Source organism: Ranitomeya variabilis, chromosome 4 (genome assembly GCF_051348905.1).
Source record: "Ranitomeya variabilis isolate aRanVar5 chromosome 4, aRanVar5.hap1, whole genome shotgun sequence".
Lineage (NCBI taxonomy): Eukaryota > Metazoa > Chordata > Amphibia > Anura > Dendrobatidae > Ranitomeya > Ranitomeya variabilis.
The window spans coordinates 284,600,641-284,622,195 of record NC_135235.1 but is presented as its reverse complement, the minus strand read 5'-3'; the positions used below and the strand labels follow the sequence as shown (position 1 = coordinate 284,622,195).

Here is a 21,555-nt window from a genome sequence, read left to right as displayed (position 1 = left end):
ACCATCCATCCAGCATCTAAAGTGTATGGAAAGGTTTATTGTATGACCTCCACAGTAACGGGAATCACTCCAGCACCCATGTACAAGAGGATCCAGATGGTGGCACTGAGCTACTGAGCTCCAACACCTGAGATGGACGTTCTGGATCGATGGTCTGACAGGGAATAAATAAAAAAGAATTACAGAATGGTAGAGTTGAAAGGGACCTCCAGGGTCATAGTGTCCAACCCTCTGCTCAAAGCAGGATTCACTAAACCATTCCAGACAGGTGTCTGTCCAGCCTCTGTTTGTAGACTTCCATTGAAGGAGAACTCACCACCTCTTGTGGCAGCCTGTTCCACTCATTGATCACCCTCACTGTCAAAAAGTTTTTTCTAATATCTAATCTGTGTCTGCTCCCATTCAGTTTCATCCCATTGCTTCTAGTCTTTCCTTGTGCAAATGAGAATAAAGATGATACCTCTACAATGTGACAGCTCTTGAGATATTTGTAGACAGCTATTAAGTCTCCTCTCAGTCTTCTTTTTTGCAAGCTAAACATTCCCAAATCCTGCAACCGTTTCTCATAGGACATGGTTTGCAGACCGGTCACCATTCTGGTTCCTCTTCTCTGAACTTGCTCCAGTTTGTTGATGTCTTTTTTAAAATGTGGTGCACAAAACTGGACACAGTATTCCAGATGAGGCCTGACCAAAGAGGAGTAGAGGGGGATAATGACTTCACGTGATCTAGACTGTATGCTTCTGTTAATACATCCCAGAATTGCATTTGCCCTTTTTGCTGCTGCATCACACTGTTGACTCATGTTCAATCTGTGATCTATTAGTATACCCAAGACTTTTTCACATGTGCTGTTGCTTATTTCTATTCCTCCCATTCTGTATATGCTTTTTTCATTTCTATTGCCCAGATGTAGTACTTTGCTTTCTACCTGTTAAAAATCATTCTGTTAGTTGCTGCCCACTGCTCCAGTTTGTTTAGATCTTTTTGAATCCTCTCTCTCTCTTCTCTAGTATTAGCTATCCTTCCTAGGCATAATAAATAGCAAATATACCAGGTGTGGCATGGATGTCCAATAATAGAAGAGGGAACACAACAAAGGACGGAAATAAATATGAGAAGGGTGCAGGATGTAACAACATTGTACCTCATAAATGGTTCCATCTGCGCAGTGCAGAACTCCATGTCCTTGACGTTGGTTGAGGACCCAGTTCCCTTCATAATGATCACCATTCCTGTAATGGTAGAAAAGATCTCATAGTTATTACTGGAGCTGATCATTAAATTCAGTGGCCACTGCTGTGTCACATAATGTGGTAAAACGAATGTCTATGCTAGGACTAACCATAAATGTGTAGAGGACGCGTCAAGGTCCACCAGATGGTACGACGTCTAATGCTTCGAGCTCCATTGTGGACCTCAAAATCAGCACGAGTGCAGTCAGTTCCTTATTCTATGAGAAGACGCTAGAACCTCACTATGTGCGACAGTCCGTGACACTGGTGGGCAGTGGAAGATGGACATTGCTGAGTAGAAGGAGGGAGCCCAGTATGATGTAAGACAAGGGAGTTAATCTTTTTTTTTTTTTTAACGGTGTTCTCCTGAAGGCCCCATTAAGAACAACCCTATACATGGGGCTTACATTTTGGAGCAAGTTAGTAATGTGATTTATAATATTTTACCTGGAATTATTAGGGTTGTTGTCGCTGTCACTATCAGGGTTTGTGTAGTTTTCACAGATAGCACTCCTACGTATGAAATTCTAGGAGGCTTCAGATTTCTTCCTCAGATCGGAAAAAAATGGAGACGTCAAATTTTGAGCCGTGTCGGATCAAAATTGGCCATGGGTCTATGGGTCCGTAAAAAAAAGATCGGACCGCACTCGGATGACATCCGAGTGCAGTCTGATTTTCATGGCCTGAAAGAATGGGGAAGTGGAGAAGCTCTTTGTTTTTTTTCCTCTATGTCCGAGAAAAACTAGCTCCACTCTGATCAAACTCTGAACAGAGTAACCAAACCCTTTCTGGTATGTGTGACCCGATCCCTTACAAGCAGCCTGAGGCTAGAACTCAGTAACTGGCATTATTGTATCAGTGATAGCACTACTGTACTGTAGTTCTAATATATCGCTGGCTATGTTATATGGGTGCTGTATGGCACTAATATGTGCGTAGTATTTAGGTCTATCTTTGTGGGGGACGCATGGCTGCATTATTCGACAAACTGTATAACAAATTGACACTTTATTTCAGCACACATGGTATGACGTGTTTATTTGGATATGGTAAAAGGCCATACCCACATTAGATTAATGTAAGCAAAACTGCCAAAGTTTCATCTTGTGTGAGTGTCTCTCCCAGTAATACAGGCTGGATGTGAGTTCTATGTGCATCCAGGGTGCAATTGTCTTTACTAGGTCATCAATTAGCGCAACTTCTATTCTGCACTTATTTCCTCTTCTCGTCCTTTCCTTTTTATCTGTAGCCTGTCATCTCTGCCCATCCTGACAACAGTGCGTGCTTTCTCCCCTCTCCATAGCGTGGATATCTGTGTACAACTCTCTATGTGCTGCTACTATCTCTAACATTGGGAAATGGGAAAGAGGAGAGCCTTCAGAACCAGGAGCTCTGACAGATTTGTATCTTTTTTTTTTTGGCCGATCACTCAGCTAGATAAAGGACTGCATCAGCAAAATGGTAAAATAAATGTTTAATGGAGACTATTAAATGGGTTGTCCACTAATCCCTTCTGAATCCCTATGTTTCCCCCCTGTAAAATAATAACACCTATACTCACAGCCGGTGCTGGCGCTGTTCCCTCAGTGTTGACACTGGTTCTCCCGGGGCTCGCATGACACGGTTATGTCACACAATCCCTGGGGTCAATCATTCCTGGCTTCACTCTCCCCATCTTCCCACAAATCAAGACATCCGGAGGAATTGAGAGAACTTCCTCCGAATGTCAACTACATCCGTAGGAGAGAAGAGTGAAGCCACCACTGTCACGAGAATCCCAGGAGAGACAGTGCCGACAGTGGGCACAGAATAGCGGTATTATTTTAGCACTATGTTGCAGTGTTATTATTGAGCTGAGGATGGTAGGATTATTTCCACAGACACACTTTCTAGAATTCATTAATTCATTCCAATTTGATAGACCGATCTTATTCTCAGATAGTCGAATAATAAAAACCAAAAGAGCACAACTGAATCAAAGAAAATGTGAGCCGCCGGCGAGATCAGACACTCAGAGCTGCGGATAAAACGTCAACTGCACCCAATTATTACATCTCGGACTTATTTACTTGAATGACGTTAAGCTGCAACACCAGAATCAACCTAGGTGGAAAGGGTGGCGCTGTTTCTGGAACAAGTGTTAAAAGCATCAGTGATTATTGTGATGATGTGCTTACACAGCACTGTCTATGGCCCGTGTATGGTCGGGGGCTTTCCTGCTATTTATATTCTTCACTCTTGGCTGTTTTAATGATTTTCCGCTCGGCTTCATTAGAACTTCATTAGTGACTCCAGCTCAGCGGATCTGCTCACTCAAACAAATGAGCGCATATCTGAAGAAGATTCAGCAAGTTGTAGTGAAGCTGACACGTCCCTGCGACATCATTTTATCAAAGACTAATTACTTCTAGAGGAAAAAATGCTTCTATTAGTGACGTTTTATTTGCACCTTATTTATTATTTAAAGGGAATCAGACAGCAGGATATTGCTATGTAATCTGAGAGCAGAAAGATGTAGAAACAGAGACCCTGAATCTGGCAATGTGTCACTTACTGGACTGTGTGTTACTGTTTTAATAAAATCAGTGTTTTATCAGCAGGAGATTATCACTACAGGACTAGATGTCTCGTACAACGTAGTCCTCCTGACCCTTCTCCTCCTGTAACCCCGCCACCACCACTTACTAACATCTTTCTGCCTATTCACAGTGTACACAGAAAGCTACCAATCAATGATTTGGGCAGGGTTGTACAGAGCTCAGCATTCAGAGATCTGCTAGATCAGCAGAAGAGAAAACCAGGATTGTATCAAAATGATAGAAGGCAGCCGAGTAAGCGATACATCCTTTCATTTTAAGTTAACTTTGTTTGCTTGTTTTTATGTTTGGCATTACGTCCTTGTGGTTATCTAAATGTTTTACTCTTCATATTTTGCTTTTTTTTAATGTTGCAAAATGTTTGTGACTTTGTGAGTGAAAGGGCTACAGTAATTTTTTTTATTTGTGAATTTCAAACCTAGAGTGCAGTAATTTGAAACTCATTGAAAGTAGTTTGCAATTTTTTACTGTAAAAAAGGTGCAAAAAAATGGGAAAAAAGCATATTTGAATTTATGCCAATTCAGGAAAAAGTGTGTACCTGTTCTGATGAATTTGGCACAAATTCCACCATCACCAAAAAGAAAGACAAGAGAAAGAAGTACATAAAAAACAGTGAGATCTGCGACATACACATACAGCTCACTGATACATACACACAGCTCTGCTATATAAACACATAATACTCCTATACATACACACAGCTCAGCTCTGCTATATACACAAACAGCTCTCCTATATATACACACAGTGAGATCTTCTGCATACACATACAGCTCTCTGATTATACATACAGCTCTCCTACATGCACACACAGCTCTGCTACATACACACACAGCTCTCCTACCTATATACACATACAGTTCTTATACATGTGCACACCGCTCTGCTACATATACACACAGCTCTCCTACCTATATACACATACAGTTCTTATATATGCGCACACCGCTCTGCTACATATACAGACAGCTCTCCTACCTATATACACATACAGTTCTTATACATGCGCACACCGCTCTGCTACATATACACATACACACAAACACACACACTTTGTGTATATAACATTTTGAAGTTGCTTCCAGGCATATTACTGATCACATGATCTGAAGGGGGCCTTCAGCTACTTGGGACCTGCAGTGTAATGACTTAGTTGTCGGGTATCCTGGGACTCCTTCCCTGGCCCTAACACTAGGGGTGCCCTAGCTTGCGCTGTTCCCTGGATTACTTCTGATGGTGAAGACGCCGAGGTCAAGTACCTTGTCTGAGCTCTTGAATCCACCCTCAGTCTGTACCCTTCCATCACCTAGGAAAGAGGGGAGTAGTAGTGTACCGTAGTACATCAACCAGACTAACAAGGTAATACGAACAGGGATAAAGGAAAATACTAATCATACAAATATACTCACACAAACAACAGACGTAGACCCAGGGAAATGGAAGATGGGGAATAAAACAAAGTAGGAGAAGAAGGGGATTAGCATACAACTAAAACGTTGCAACAGTCTCAGATAAATCCACCAAACGCCTTCTCAAACAACAACAAACCACCGTCTCCTAAACCATGCAGCATGAAGCTATCTCTGGCAATGAGTGCTTGACAGGGCACAGATTATATAGGAGATGGGAATGGCTAACATTGAACAGCTGAGAGCCTTAATGCAGGCAAGCTTCCAGGAGCTCTCAACTGAGCAGACTAACCTCTGAACTGCTAAAAGAAACCTGCACCATTTAATATAGAGGTGAAGTGCTTCTAATCAGTGCAGGAGTTGGATAAATCAGACGCTGTGGTCTTCCGGCTTCTCTCTTGCGCGGTAAACCCATGACATGCAGCATCTGTGCAGCTTTAGTGATGTGTAGGTCCTGATAGTTTCTTCCCTGCCTTGCATCAATCAGAATGATCAGTGTCGGGCTGGAGGACAGTTGTGCTGCAGAATGGCTCTGACAGTGATCAGGAAGGAGGCACCATTCTCCTCAATCAGAGGAAGTTGCCTCCAGAAGATGGAATGCACACACTTTTTAGCAAGATTATTTCTTGATAAAAAGTGCTTCTCATAGATTAAAACAAAAAATTGGAAATTACTCAATTACTCAAATAAAAAATGTCAGCTAATGAGAATCCAATTTAAAAGCTTTTAGGGACTTTTAATACAAGACCATATATTATGTCTGCACTTTTAGGATAATACAGATAGAAATCATCAGCTCAAAAACATGTTTGGATACAGAACTAAAAAAAAAAAATGAAAAAGTAAAAAAAGACACACACCCAGTGTATCTAATGCAGCCAAGCACAGCAAGTATATACTGGTCTCATGGAATCCTTTGTGATTTCTTTGGAGTGGATCCTAGGAAAGTCATGCAGAAACCAGCCCATGTGTTCCCTCCGGCGTGTTTGAGAACCTCAGCCCTCTAGTCGGTGGGATATCCCTTTTCTCAGATAACAATGTCACTGGAGTGCCACTTGCCTCTGCTAGAGCTGATCACACCTGCTGCTAGATCTGTGCCAACTCAACAGTTGAGTAGCCGGGCAGAGTAAATATGCGTAGAGCGGATTGTGCCAGGAAAACAGCTAACGTTACACTGGGAGCTATAGAGACACATGTGGAATGCATGACGCCCAAACATGTGTTCCTCCAGATTACGGGCCGTGCACTGCTGAGGGTGACAGTAGACCGCTGGCAGACACACGTAGGGCTCCAGATTACGGGCCGTGCACTGCTGAGAGTGACGGTAGACCGCTGGCAGACACACGTAGGGCTCGAGATTACGGGCCGTGCACTGCTGAGGGTGACGGTAGACCGCTGGCAGACACACGTAGGGCTCCAGATTACGGGCCGTGCACTGCTGAGGGTGACGGTAGACCGCTGGCAGACACACGTAGGGCTCGAGATTACGGGCCGTGCACTGCTGAGGCTGACGGTAGACCGCTGGCAGACACACGTAGGGCTCCAGATTACGGGCCGTGCACTGCTGAGGGTGACGGTAGACCGCTGGCAGACACACGTAGGGCTCGAGATTACGGGCCGTGCACTGCTGAGGGTGACGGTAGACCGCTGGCAGACACACGTAGGGCTCCAGATTACGGGCCGTGCACTGCTGAGGGTGACGGTAGACCGCTGGCAGACACACGTAGGGCTCGAGATTACAGGCCGTGCACTGCTGAGGGTGACGGTAGACCGCTGGCAGACACACGTAGGGCTCGAGATTACGGGCCGTGCACTGCTGAGGGTGACGGTAGACCGCTGGCAGACACACGTAGGGCTCCAGATTACGGGCCGTGCACTGCTGAGGGTGACGGTAGACCGCTGGCAGACACACGTAGGGCTCGAGATTACAGGCCGTGCACTGCTGAGGGTGACGGTAGACCGCTGGCAGACACACGTAGGGCTCGAGATTACGGGCCGTGCACTGCTGAGGGTGACGGTAGACCGCTGGCAGACACACGTAGGGCTCCAGATTACGGGCCGTGCACTGCTGAGGGTGACGGTAGACCGCTGGCAGACACACGTAGGGCTCGAGATTACAGGCCGTGCACTGCTGAGGGTGACGGTAGACCGCTGGCAGACACACGTAGGGCTCGAGATTACGGGCCGTGCACTGCTGAGGGTGACGGTAGACCGCTGGCAGACACACGTAGGGCTCCAGATTACGGGCCGTGCACTGCTGAGGGTGACGGTAGACCGCTGGCAGACACACGTAGGGCTCGAGATTACAGGCCGTGCACTGCTGAGGGTGACGGTAGACCGCTGGCAGACACACGTAGGGCTCGAGATTACGGGCCGTGCACTGCTGAGGGTGACGGTAGACCGCTGGCAGACACACGTAGGGCTCCAGATTACGGGCCGTGCACTGCTGAGGGTGACGGTAGACCGCTGGCAGACACACGTAGGGCTCGAGATTACAGGCCGTGCACTGCTGAGGGTGACGGTAGACCGCTGGCAGACACACGTAGGGCTCGAGATTACGGGCCGTGCACTGCTGAGGGTGACGGTAGACCGCTGGCAGACACACGTAGGGCTCCAGATTACGGGCCGTGCACTGCTGAGGGTGACGGTAGACCGCTGGCAGACACACATAGGGTTAGATGACGCACAGCACCGGCCGAGTGTTTACAGACAAAGCCTTCACTTGCAGGACACAGGTGCAAATCAGTTGTGTACCAGGAGTCATGTTCTACCCTCCGGGCGTCCCGAATGTTCGGATTTTATTAAGCCGCGTCTTCACATGGTCAAGGACACCATTTTTTTTTTGGCCATACCTATACTTTAGTGTGCGCAGGAGCCGCCGGGGCATGTGGTGCAGTGACAAACTGCCTGAATTGCAGACTTAAAGGGGTTGTCCACCTCCGGGAACATTTTTTTTTTTTTATTTGTGGCTAAAAGTCATTTTTGCAATTCAGTTTCATAAAACAATTTTTTGCCAAATTTTCGTTTTCCAGGCTCCTATGTTTCCTTGCTCATTGATCTGTGATGTGATATGTGGCCATAAATCAGCTGAGAGGAGCTCAGACAAAAAGGAGATAAGAGGATTGGGTGATAAGAATGAGCTCACTGACAGGACCTCAGTTAACTCATTCTGCAGCCACTAATAAACAGTGCAACAAAGAGGCTTCAGAAGGCAAACGATGCATGATTTTTAACAAAACTCATTTGCAAAAATGATTTTTAGTAACAAAATACTTTGTGTAAAGACCCATATACTTTCTATTGCGCCCATACATCGCTATAGGGCCTCATTTCTGCCTTTTTTGAGAGCTGATTGTGAGTCTCAGGATCCGTAAACCTATAAATTTGGCAGCAAGCCAATAGGGGGGTCTCGGGATCCAGACAACTACTGATTAGCGACACATTACTCATTTATCTCGGATATTTGGCATTTCAGCTGGTTTGTCACTATTACTACTCTGCTACATATACGTCTCCACTACACCAGTACCAGTCACTTTTTAATTTTACCCCCAGTATACAGGTATACACAGATGTGCTGGTGAGAGAGATGTATCTTTTTGCATCAGTATTTGTGTGTAAAAAAAGATTACTATTTGGAAAGTTAGGCAGAGAAAATTCTCATATAATTAGCAGCGCAGCTCGTGGCTTAATGCTAAAGCTTTGACCTCGTTGTGAGTTTGAATCCTGGAAAACATCGGTCTTCAAGAAAAAAAAAAATTAACTATATGAATGCATCCACAGAGCAGAGAGAGATGCAGGAGCCCCCTCCATGACGGTTCTGAGCCAGAGGAGGACTAACAAGTGGTCACATAACAGCAGCATTCTGACTTGACAAACACATGGAGACTGGGACCCCCTTGCCCCTCCAAAGTGGTTGCATTCACATAACCCTGTCTACTTTTACATCCATGTAAATGTACCATTTTTATCAGTTTTGCCTCTAGGTTGCAACTGTGGCTGTGGGCAACCGGACCGGACCGCACCGCACCACACCGCACCCTACTTCACCTCCCAGCTTGCAGTACCACTCATGGCCATTACATAATATTCGGCGCTGTGCCCTGCAGCTCCATCAATCAGCGGATTAGTGAGGGCGCTGGCAGTCGGACCCCCATCATCTGTCAGATATTGATGACTTATCCTAAGGACTTTATCTATAAATTCTGAACCAATGATTACACATAACAAAAGACTTACTGGAATGTAATTTGTCCGTCCCCGTGCTTTTTGTTGTTGTGGAATGCTCCAGAGTAGGTCTGTCCATCTTTGTCTACCAGTAAGCCATGTCCTGCATGTGGGGTGGGGGGATAGGAAAAAGGATGATGATATGTAGACAGTCATAGAATATACGTCCATAACCACAAAATACCAGCGATGGCGCCCATTCCCCTGACCTCCACCAGGTAATCCAGCTGAACTGTGGTGTGAATTGCGTCTGGTAGATGAAGGAGCGTGAAACGTCCTGATCCCAGGATAGTCAGACAATTATATACGAATATAAAATATAACCGTAACCACCCTCCACAGCGACATCTCAAATTGCCAACATTTGTTATCCCTTTAAGGCCACAGGCAACTTTCATTTTTCCATTTCCATTTTTTCCTCATCGTCTTCTTATAGTTATGATGGGTTTTTTTCTAAAGGGAATTTATAGCAGTTTTTGATCTGCAATCTGAGAGCAGAAAGATGTAGGGGAAGAGACACTGATTCCAGCGATGTGTCACTTACTGGGTTGTGTTGGTGTTTCAATCCAATCAGTGTTTTATCAGCAGGAGATTATCACTACAGAACTAGGTCTCATGTGCTTCCTAGTCCAGCCACGCCCCCATTACTGATTGGCAGCTCTGTCAATACACAGAAAGCTGCCAATCTGTAGAGTGGGCGGGGTTAAACAGAGCTCCGCATTCTGAGCTCTGCTAGGTCTGCAGCAGACAAAACAGCGATTATATCACATATGCTGCACCCGGTAAACTAAGTAATACATTACTGGAATCATGGACTCTGTCCCTACATCATGCTGCAGTCAGATTACATAGCAAAAACCTGCTGACATATTCCCTTTAACTCAACATGTAAGCCATGAGAGCTTGTTTTCTGCTGGAAAAGATTCAGCTCTGCATGATCCTATTCATTTCACCATATAATGAAATGAAAAATGGGGGAGGAAATCCAAACGTGATGAAAATTTTTAGTAAATTAGTTAATTCCACCATTGTTTTTTGGGGGGGTTTATTTATATTCTGGGTCAGTATGATTACGACAATAAAATATTGCTATATATATATATATATATATATATATATATATATATATATATTTGTTTATTTCAGATTGGAAAGGGTGTCATTAAAACCTTTATGTTTATGTTTTATTATTCTATTTATTTTATTTTATTTTTTTTACATTTGTAACTGCTTGTTACGTCTTTGCTTAGTTTGTATTACAATACTACCGCTCTTCTGCGTCTGACTGTATAACCTCGCGACTTTGTGCTACATACAGGCACAGGACAGTGGCAATTTCTGGATTACCAAATGCCAAATTAGAAGACGGCAAAATTGCAATCTATAAAAAAAAATCCCTATGAGATGCCTAAGGCTCTCTTCTATACTTCATAATATAAAAACAAGTATTGCTACGCTTCTATTTCTACTCATATGAATATAATAAGAACAAGAATAATAAATAATACCGTAATATAAATGTCATTCATCACTCACCTTCTCTTCTCCCGAGCACGAATTCGCCTTCATATGTTCCGCCATCTTTGTATTTCATTACTCCGTGCCCATGGAGTTCGCCGTCCTGAAATTCCCCAGAATAGATGTTTCCTGTAGATACAAAGTACAATGTGCCACGATCAGAGTATTGCGCCATTATTTCCAATCTGCAGAGTCGGTGAAATTCTGTTGCAAATCATAACTGGAAAATCCGCTGCAACCCCAGGCCTCGTGCTCCTGTGAGCAACCTGCGCAGCCTAAACGTGCTACCATGGCCTGCAGCGTCTCCAGACTTGTCTCCCATCGAGCACATCTGGGATATCATTGGTCGGCAATTGTCCCCGCACACAGACACTGTCCAATCAGTGCTGTTCCTGTTAGATTGTATCAGCTGACACCATTTCGACATGATGCCTCCGTCCTCCATGTACATCACTGGATTGACACAGCCTGTAATGTGCATGAGCACCTACCACATAAGCTCCAGATTAATAGCGTTCTGAAGCCGTGCGGCACTGAGAGCCCCACTGCTGGGAGGAAATGAGCTTCGTTCCTCCTGGCAGCCTCCGGCTTTCAGTCATACAGGCGTGGCCGGTGCAGCTTTCAGTCACCGCTCGATGCATAGTGAGCAGCGGTGAGTTTGAAATTTGCCCACCCGCGTGCGACTAAAGCACAACCCACCAGCGGAGGGCCAATGGGGGTATGAGTGTGCAGAAATTGGAAAGAGTTTTAGTAGAATGCAGCCCACCACACAGTCTGCTCCGATCCCACCCTAGACCTGTATGTGTAGACTTTGGCCAAAGCAGTGACTGGTTGCCGTCTCCCTTGGGGGTCCACCACCGAGTGCACATCCCGCCATCACCCTAGTTCCCCACACAATCTCCAGCCATTGATATCAGGACAAATATTCACAACTAATAATAAATTGGGGTAATGTTACATTTTTGTGTGTATGCAGCAAAAATCTTCCTGTGCCCCGGATTTAATGGACACGCCACACATCTGTATGACATCCTCAATGAAATCTATAGAGTGAAACCCCCATAAGCTGATCCCACCCTGATTATTATTATTATAATAATAAATATATATATATATATATATATATATATATATATATATATATATATATATATATATATATATATATATATATATATATATATATATATATATACACTCACCGGCCACTTTATTAGGTACACCATGCTAGTAACGGGTTGGACCCCCTTTTGCCTTCAGAACTGCCTCAATTCTTCGTGGCATAGATTCAACAAGGTGCTGGAAGCATTCCTCAGAGATTTTGGTCCATATTGACATGATGGCATCACACAGTTGCCGCAGATTTGTCGGCTGCACATCCCAAAGATGCTCCATACAAGGCAGGATGGATCCATGCTTTCATGTTGTTTACGCCAAATTCTGACCCTACCATCCGAATGTCGCAGCAGAAATCGAGACTCATCAGACCAAGCAACGTTTTTCCAATCTTCTACTGTCCAATTTCGATGAGCTTGTACAAATTGTAGCCTCAGTTTCCTGTTCTTAGCTGAAAGGAGTGGTACCCGGTGTGGTCTTCTGCTGCTGTAGCCCATCTGCCTCAAAGTTCGACGCACTGTGCGTTCAGAGATGCTCTTAGGCCTACCTTGGTTGTAACGGGTGGCGATTTGAGTCACTGTTGCCTTTCTATCAGCTCGAACCAGTCTGCCCATTCTCCTCTGACCTCTGGCATCAACAAGGCATTTCCGCCCACAGAACTGCCGCTCACTGGATTTTTTTTCTTTTTCGGGCCATTCTCTGTAAACCCTAGAGATGGTTGTGCGTGAAAATCCCAGTAGATCAGCAGTTTCTGAAATACTCAGACCAGCCCTTCTGGCACCAACAACCATGCCACGTTCAAAGGCACTCAAATCACCTTTCTTCCCCATACTGATGCTCGGTTTGAACTGCAGGAGATTGTCTTGACCATGTCTACATGCCTAAATGCACGGAGTTGCCGCCATGTGATTGGCTGATTAGAAATTAAGTGTTAACAAGAAGTTGGACAGGTGTACCTAATAAAGTGGCCAGTGAGTGTATATATATATATATATATATATATATATATATATATATATATATATATATATATATATATATATATATATATATATATATATATATAAAATATAATAATAATAATATAAAATATATAAATAATAATTAATATTAATATTATAATAATGCCCACTGGCACTGATAAAGAGCAGGTTGCACATGGAGGAAAACTTCCAGCCAAAAGGTAGGAAACATCGTTTTTTTTGGGGGGGAAACCAAAAACACAGACGTCAGAATTAAGGATTAAGTGCTGCCAAAAATGTCGATCAAAATTAAGCCGGAAACCACCAGAGCCTTTCTCTCCGTAGTCCTTCATAAAATATTCTGCATACCGAAAATTCAGCACCCGGCAGGGCATCAAGTGCCTCAGATATGGAAACCATAAAAATTCATGTCTGTGATGGAAACTCTGACCGCTCCCTCCCCGACAGACGCTGACAGCCGTCCGTGACTGCCGCAGGAACTCACCCTGTGCTGCCCAGTAACGCAGACCGCTGCCGACAATCTCTCCGCGCACAAACTCCCCTTCGTAGTAACTTCCATCTCTGAATAAAAGCTTCCCGTGACCTGCGGTAAAAGGGATAAGTGCGAGACATTACCGCCTCTAATGAGCGGCTCTGTAAACTATTTATTACACAATCACTGTGGGATTCCCGCTAATGCGGAGAACTCGAGCGCTTAGAGCGGTTTTTCCCACCTTCTTTTGGGGGGGATCCTTAGAGTTCTCTGGATTCTGCATTTTCTTGACAGCTGAATTATTTTCCACCCCTTCAGTCCTGCGCGACCATTTCTCCAAGCCACCGATGCCCTCCGCTAGAAGCGATGAATGGACACCTGGACGCCCACCTACTCTAGTCTGCACCAATGGTCTCCAGATAAGGTTGAGCTAAAAGATTTGCCGGAACCTAGTCCAGTGGCCACATCGGTAGTCCGTGGCTTCCGGACCAGAGACCTACAAACATTCTACCTGACGATTAGTAGGCCCCACAGAGCTATCACTTTGCAGCACGACGAGCGTCACGCGGACCCTACTATTCTGAAGCGGTGGGGGTTTTGGTCCGGCGATCACCGGCTACCAATATGGCTGGTGGACCAGGGTCCGGTGAATCTTTTTGCTCAACACTTTGAGAAGCTACAACTCCCAGCATCTCATCTCAGAGCCTAGCTTGGGGTTGTCCAATCTCAACAGCTGGAGAGTCCCTGGTGTAGGCTACAATTAACCACCATACCATACCATGGGATTTCCATATTCAGCAAACTACTGCCCGGAGTGCCGCTCAGTGTAAAAACAAAGCCTTACTTACCCTCCCTGGGTCCAGCTGCCCCAGTGTGTTGTTCTCTACAGCACTGACGTCATGTTGACAGCGCTGCATCCGACTCTACAAATGCACACAGCACGAGTCGCTAAGCGCAGTGATCGGCCGCAGCGCTGTCGTCAGGAAATCAGCGCTGCAGACAAGCAACACAGGGCAGCGGTGGAGATTCAGTGTTGGCCCTGGAAGGGTGAGTAAAGCAGTGACAGTAGTTTTAACGTGGCGTACATTATGTTGATATACTGTGTAATAACGTGCGGTTCCCAGACAGTCAGCGATGGAAATATAGTGCAGAGTCTCACAATGACACACTGGGGGAATAGGTCGTTTCACCTTACCGTGCTTTTTGCCTCCTTTCCATTCACCCTCGTAGCGGAAAAATGAATTATCATAAACGTAAATTCCATAACCTAAAAGAAAAAAGAATGAGGGTTAAAAAAAAAATGATGTCTATATACCCATGGTGTTTATGTGACCGACCTTCCTATACGGGAGTTTCTCCTGGCCAGTGTCGGCTCCTCAGCTAGGATTTCTCTTGTGCTGCACCTCTTCTCTGGATTCTGCCCCACACTTCCTCACCACACTTTTCTTCTACAGTTAAATTATCTTGTATATTTACTTTTTCCCTCCTTCACCTCTCAGATCCCCATTTTGCACAAGCAGATGTCTCCTTTCACCCGCTGTAGGGTTCGTCCTCTCCTTACTAATTGCCATACCGATTCGGGAGGCAAGTAGAGGGTGTAGCCTTTTTTTTAATTTTATGCTGCACCCTTGGGCTATTAATCAGAGATTGTCCAGAAGTGGATGACCCCGTTAATGACTTAGTGTATGACCACAGATGTAGGGTCCGCGCAGACGGTAAATGAACGGTACAGTACCGGTAGAGTCCCTATGGTTACCTACTAGACTCCTAGGCGCGACGTGTGCTGCCGTATCGGGAAACAAAACCAGAAAGTATGTAGCACATGTCCGGAAGTAGCAGCAGCATGGAGGACATTATACAGCAGAACAGAGCAGTGTAGCTGTGAATCCAGCACTGGGGAGAGATAAAGCAGCGGCCTCTCTCATTTCCTTTGCTTTTCATTCTACCCATCTGTCCCCTCTTCATAGGCTTCAGTAGACAACTGTAATCTGATACCTCAGTGAGCTGGCAGTCTGTCTTATTTTGACCAAGATAGATTTTAGCCATTTTTACCAGTAGATGATGCGCTTAGGAGGTGGGGGGGGGAGAAGTGGCTCATAAGTGAAGAGAAGCAAATTTTGCTAATAAGATATATTACAAAGATTCTTGTATTTCCTTTTCCTGTTGATTCATGCAAAATGTGTTGATATCAAAGTGATCATTTAAAGGGACGTCGCTACCTCTAATGGGTGGCACATGAGAAGCAGCTTTCTTCTTTTCTGGATGAGAAGTAATTTGTGCAAGATCGTTCATCCTCATGAGAAGGATCAAAGACCCAGAAGGAGCAGGCTAACAGTCAGGGACATAACAATCGCGGTCGCAGAGGGTGTGACGCCACCAGGCCCGTGGGGCTCCCTGCGCTGCAATACACGCTGCCAGCCAATCAGGGGCAGCAGCAGACATCGACCTGCCAGTGACACGCGGCACACGGAAGTGAAGTCACGAGCTGCCCATAACGAATTCAGCTGTCAGCTCCTGCGCAGGCTACAGAAGAGGACGACGCACTGCAGGGGAGAAGAAGAACACAAGGGGCTCGGACCCATATCCAGAATTGGGGACATTATACCAAGATGGGGGGATTATACCAAAATGGAGACATTATACCAGGATGGGGACATATATACCAGGATGAGGGACATTATACCAGGATGGGGACATTATACCAGGATGGAGGATTTTATGCCAGGATGGGGGACATTATACCAGGATGGGGACATTATGCCAGGATGGGGGACATTATGCCAGGATGGGGGACATTATGCCAGGATATATGGCATTATACCAGGATGAGGGACATTATGCCAGGATGGGGGACATTATACCAGGATGGGGGACATTATACCAGGATGGGGGACATTATACCAGGACGGGGGACATTATACCTGGAAGAGGGACATTATGCCAGGATGGGGGACACTATACCAGAGTGAGGGACATTATGCCAGGATGGGGACATATATACCAGGATGAGGGACATTATGCCAGGATGGGGGACATTATGCCAGGATGGGGGACATTATGCCAGGATGGGGGACATTATGCCAGGATGGGGGACAATACACCAGGATGGGGGACAATACACCAGGATGGGGGACATTATGTCAGGATGAAGGACATTATACCAGAATGAGGGACATTATACCAGGATGTGGGACATTATGCCAGGATGGGAGACATTATGCCAGGATAGATGGCATTATACCAGGATAGAGGACATTATGCCAGGACACGGACATTATATCAGGATAGGGACATTATACCTGTAAGGGGCCCAGGATTGGGGAGATTATTACAATTATTATTATTATTATTATTTATTGTTATAGCGCCATTTATTCCATGGCGCTTTACAAGTGAGGAGGGGTATACATAATAAAAACAAGTACAATAATCTTGAACAATACAAGTCATAACTGGTACAGGAGGAGTGAGGACCCTGCCCGCGAAGGCTCACAATCTACAAGGGATGGGTGAGAATACAGTAGGTGAGGATAGAGCTGATCGTGCAGCGGTTGGTTACAAGAAGAAAAGCAAAAAAGGACATTATTATACAGGGGAGGGGAGCAAACACGAATGTCTTTATAGGATCTAGAACGCTACAAGTTCACATAAATCTGACCAACATAGTGGTGGGGGCCCGGTTCCAAATTTTGCACAGGGGTCTATCAGACTCTAGCTACGCCACTGTTCACAGCACTCATGGGATAGTGGTACTAGGACGGATTTCCTTGCCTTACATCCTTCGGTGGCATCCTGGGGATGTCCCATAGCTGCCACAGTTAACAAAACATGAGATCACTGGTATTGGTTTCTTGCCTCCCAGTAGGACTTAATATCATATAACTGACCGAAGTAACCCAATGTAATATAAATAATGAAATGATCACATCCACTCCATTAAAAAACTGTCCTGACACTTATTTCTTAAGACATTGCCAAGAGCCTACAAAGTGGCAGCTTGCACCGTTCCCATAAGTGACATTACTTCCATATTAATCAGTGGGTATTTTTTTCAAACCAAATGTCAATTTAGACGTCTGCCAAGACAAAGACGGAGCGTTTACATCACGCTGTCTTAAAAGGTTCTTTTTTGTTTTCGGTCACTGTATCGGATGGCGATATGTTAGGCCGGGGTATGAAGTCAGCCTCTGTAAGCAGGACGGCGGCCGCTGGACTCTGCGGAGGCGAAGGGACGATCTCTGAGTCATCACTGTTTCTTTTGGACGGAGCTGAAACGCTGCAGCAGCTGCAGTCGAAAGTTTAGTTTGGCCCAATCCTCTTAATGTTCTAATCATTTCTTTCTACATCTCTCACTCGGGGCAGAGCTGCGCGGTCACCATGATACTTTCTATAACAAAGAACGGAACGGATCGCTTTGTTAAATGCTTAATACATAAAAGAGCCGCCATGTAACTTGTCGTCTTCTTATAGTATCCTTATAGTGGCAGGGGCAGACATGAAAGGGGTTTTCTGGGTTTTGGAAAAGCCTTGTCTTCAGGCACAGGTTAAAAAATAAATAAATAAATAAATAAATAAATAATAATAAATTTGAAAAAAAGCATTACTCATCCTCCCCAGGTCCAGAGCTGCTCCCAATACCTTTTATTGTTTGCAATGCTGACATCACATTGACAGCGCTCAGCGAGTAGAAGGCACTAGTCGTTCAGCTCACTTTTTGGCTGCAGGGCTGTCGACATAACATTATGGCTGAAGACAATAAGGGCTTGCTCACACATATAAAAAAATAAAAGACAAAACCCAAGAAAAAAATAAAAATAAACTGGGCATATATCCTGTAGTAAGCAAATAAGTAGTAATAGTACAAGTAAATAACATACGGTACTTGGTTAACACTATTGTGATCCAAAAGAGTAAAAGTAATCCCACCGCGACAAGGTGACCCAATCGGGATGGTCCTATCTTGTCTCTTGTATTAAAACCTTACCATGAGTCAGCCGACCTCAGTGTGAATAAAAGGGCCGAGCAGGAACCAGGCCCGACTGTTCAGACACCCGTCTATGGGAAACTGAAAATGCCTAGATCGGAAAGGGTGATAAACGCCCCTGTTTGTACAAAGAGCAAGAAACGACAGCAAAACCAAATAAATGAGCCGGATCATAAATTGGTATAAATGCAATGTGTAGGAGCACGGTCACTTTGTGGCCATTTCCCAAGATAAAAAAACAAAATGAGCAAATACCCAGAGTAAGACTGACACAAGGTAAGGTTTTAATACTAGAGGCAGGATAGAACCTGGAGGTACACCTTGTTGGGGAGGGATGGCTTTTAGGCTTTTTGATCCAAATAATGTTGTTAACTAAGCCCCCTATGTTATTTTCATGTACTATTACTGTCATGATCCAGACCGGGTTCTTTCCATGTTCTTGGTCTGGTCATTTCAGGAGTTAACTTTTCTCAGCCTCAGTATGGTCTCAGGTTTGCTATTTAGCTCTGCCGCATCCTGCAGGCGGTGACAGCTATAGTTCTGCCTTTGGCATGTGTATCTGACTCTGGTATATCCTTAGTCCTGCTGTGGTCCCTGACTTGCCTCGTGTCTGTTTATTCCCTCTGTCTGTCCTGACTCAGTGTTTCCCTGTAAGTTTGTTGACTCCCTGGTTTTAACTTCGCTTGTATTCGGACCTGCTTCTGTCTTTTTCTTATCCACTTTCGATCGTTGCTGACCCCCTGGCTTGTTTCTGACCACGTGTACTGCCGTGACCTCTGGTACTTCTGCTCCTGACTGTTGCTGACTCTGCTTGTCTGACCACTCTTTCGCCACCTTGTGGTGCAGCTCAGTGTTGCTGCGCTGTGTGTGCAACCTCTCTTTCCTCACCAGCACCCCCTGGTGGAGGTTGCGCTATACTGCACAGCAGTAGCATGACAATTAGGCTACTTTCAGACATAGCGCATTTTTGAGCGCTATTTTGCGGGCGCTTTTCAAAAATGCGCAATGTCATTTTCGTCTGCCGGCAAAGTGAATGAGAAATTCACTTTGCCGTTCAGACACACCGCAAAAAAACGCGGCGCTTTTGTCTGCAAACACGCCGGCATAAAAAGAATTGACATGTCAATTCTTTACGCAGCGGCGTGTCTGCGTATCCCCCTAGGGCCCCATATTAACGTGCACACACAGCGCCTTTGTCCTGGGTGTCGGCGTCTTTGTACGGAGGGGTTGACACCCAGGACCGGACGTGACGTCGGACAGGAAGAGGGAAGCCCCCGCCCCCCAGTGAAGCAGCATGGAGTGTGAGTGTGAGTGTGAGAGTGTGTGTGTGTGTGTGTGTGTGTGTGTGTAGCGACGCTGCAGCGATAGCGACAACGATGCCGATCGCTGCAGCGTCGCTGTTTGATCGCTGGGGAGCTGTCACACAGACCGCTCTCCAGCGACCAAGGATGCCGAGGCCCCCGGGTAACCAGAGTAAACATCGGGTTACTAAGCGCAGGGCCGCGCTTAAGGTACCTTCACACGAAACGACTCTACAACGAGAACGACAACGATCTGATCGCTGCAGCGTCGCTGTTTACATCGCTGTAGAGATGTCAAACACAGCAGCTCCAGAACGACGCAGGAGCGATCCTGTGACGTAGCGGTGACGCACTTATCGTTCTCACAGGTCGTTAGCTCCATGTTTAACATTGCTGGCATCGTTGCTTTTGCTGTCAAACACGACGATACACGCCGATCTGACGACCAAATAAAGTTCTGGACTTCTAGCTCCGACCAGCGATATCACAGCAGGATCCAGATCGCTGCTGTGTGTCAAACACAACGAGATCGCTATCCAGGACGCTGCAACGTCACGGATCGTTGTCGTTCTCGTTGTAAAGTCGTTTCGTGTGAAGGTACCTTTAGTAACCCGATGTTTACCCTGGTTACCAGTGTAAAAGTAAAAAAAACAATCAGTACATGCTCACCTGCGCGTCCCCCAGCGTCTGCTTCCTGACACTGACTGAGCTCCGGCCTTAACAGCACAGCGGTGACGTCACCGCTCTGCTTTCACTTTCACTTTAGGGCCGGCGCTCAGTCACTTTGATACGTGGCACTTTGATACGTGGCACGTGGCACTGAAATATGTGGCACTGAAATATGTGGCACGTGGCACTTTGATACGTGGCACGTGTCACTTAAATACGTGGCACGTGGCACTTTGATACGTGGCACTTTGATACGTGGCACGTGGCACTTTGATACGTGGCACTGAAATATGTGGCACGTGGCACTTTGATACGTGGCACGTGGCACTGAAATACGTGGCACTGAAATACGTGATACGTGGCACTTAAATACGTGGCACGTGGCACTTAAATACGTGGCACTGAAATACGTGGCACTGAAATACGTGGCACGTGGCACTGAAATACGTGGCACGTGGCACTGAAATACGTGGCACTGAAATACGTGGCACTTAAATACGTGGCACTTAAATACGTGGCACTTAAATACGTGGCACTTAGGCTATGTTCACATTTGCGTTGTGCGCCGCATGCGTCCTTTTTTTGATTGATTTTGGACGCAGCAAAAATGCAACTTGCTGCGTCCTCTGCGGCCGGATGCGTGCGCTGCAGTGACGCATGCGGCCGGCGCAAAACGCAAGTGCGACGCATGTCCATGCGCCCCCATGTTAAATATAGGGGCACATGACGCATGCGGCGCCCGACGCTGCGGCGCAAACCGCAAATGTGAACGTAGACTTAAATAGCTGGATAGAGCTGGATCCGCGGGCTGTGATCTGGCCTACGCTCAGCACTCTGCGGAGCGCTGTCATTCAAAACACGTCCACTCATTTTGGTGTTTAGTCCCAAAATGGAGGATGGAAGAAGAAAAGGGTTGGACAAGGAAATGACATCATTTCTTTTTTTTTTCCCCCACTGCAGTTAAAGCTTTATTTGTGTCAAACACAGACAATCTGCAGAGAAAACTGCATAAAAAAACCGCATCAAAAACCGCATCAAAAACG

At 45.6% G+C, this 21,555-nt stretch overlaps 1 protein-coding gene across 7 annotated transcripts in view; it reads right to left on the bottom strand.

Moving 5' to 3' along the window:
* MORN1 (MORN repeat containing 1) overlaps positions 1 to 21,555 on the bottom strand; it is a 401,375-nt gene that overhangs the window by 365,787 nt on the left and 14,033 nt on the right. For all 7 annotated transcript variants that reach the window (XR_013213208.1, XR_013213209.1, XM_077250079.1 and 4 more), the window contains 5 exons: positions 14,754 to 14,825; positions 13,571 to 13,669; positions 11,006 to 11,116; positions 9,482 to 9,572; positions 1,148 to 1,235 (listed from right to left, as the gene is read on the bottom strand). Coding sequence is in view for 5 of the 7 variants with exons in the window: in XM_077250079.1 (XP_077106194.1) it covers positions 1,148 to 1,235; positions 9,482 to 9,572; positions 11,006 to 11,116; positions 13,571 to 13,669; positions 14,754 to 14,825 (461 nt within the window). In the remaining 2 variants the exon portion in view is untranslated. The remainder of the gene's footprint in view (positions 1 to 1,147; positions 1,236 to 9,481; positions 9,573 to 11,005; positions 11,117 to 13,570; positions 13,670 to 14,753; positions 14,826 to 21,555) is intronic.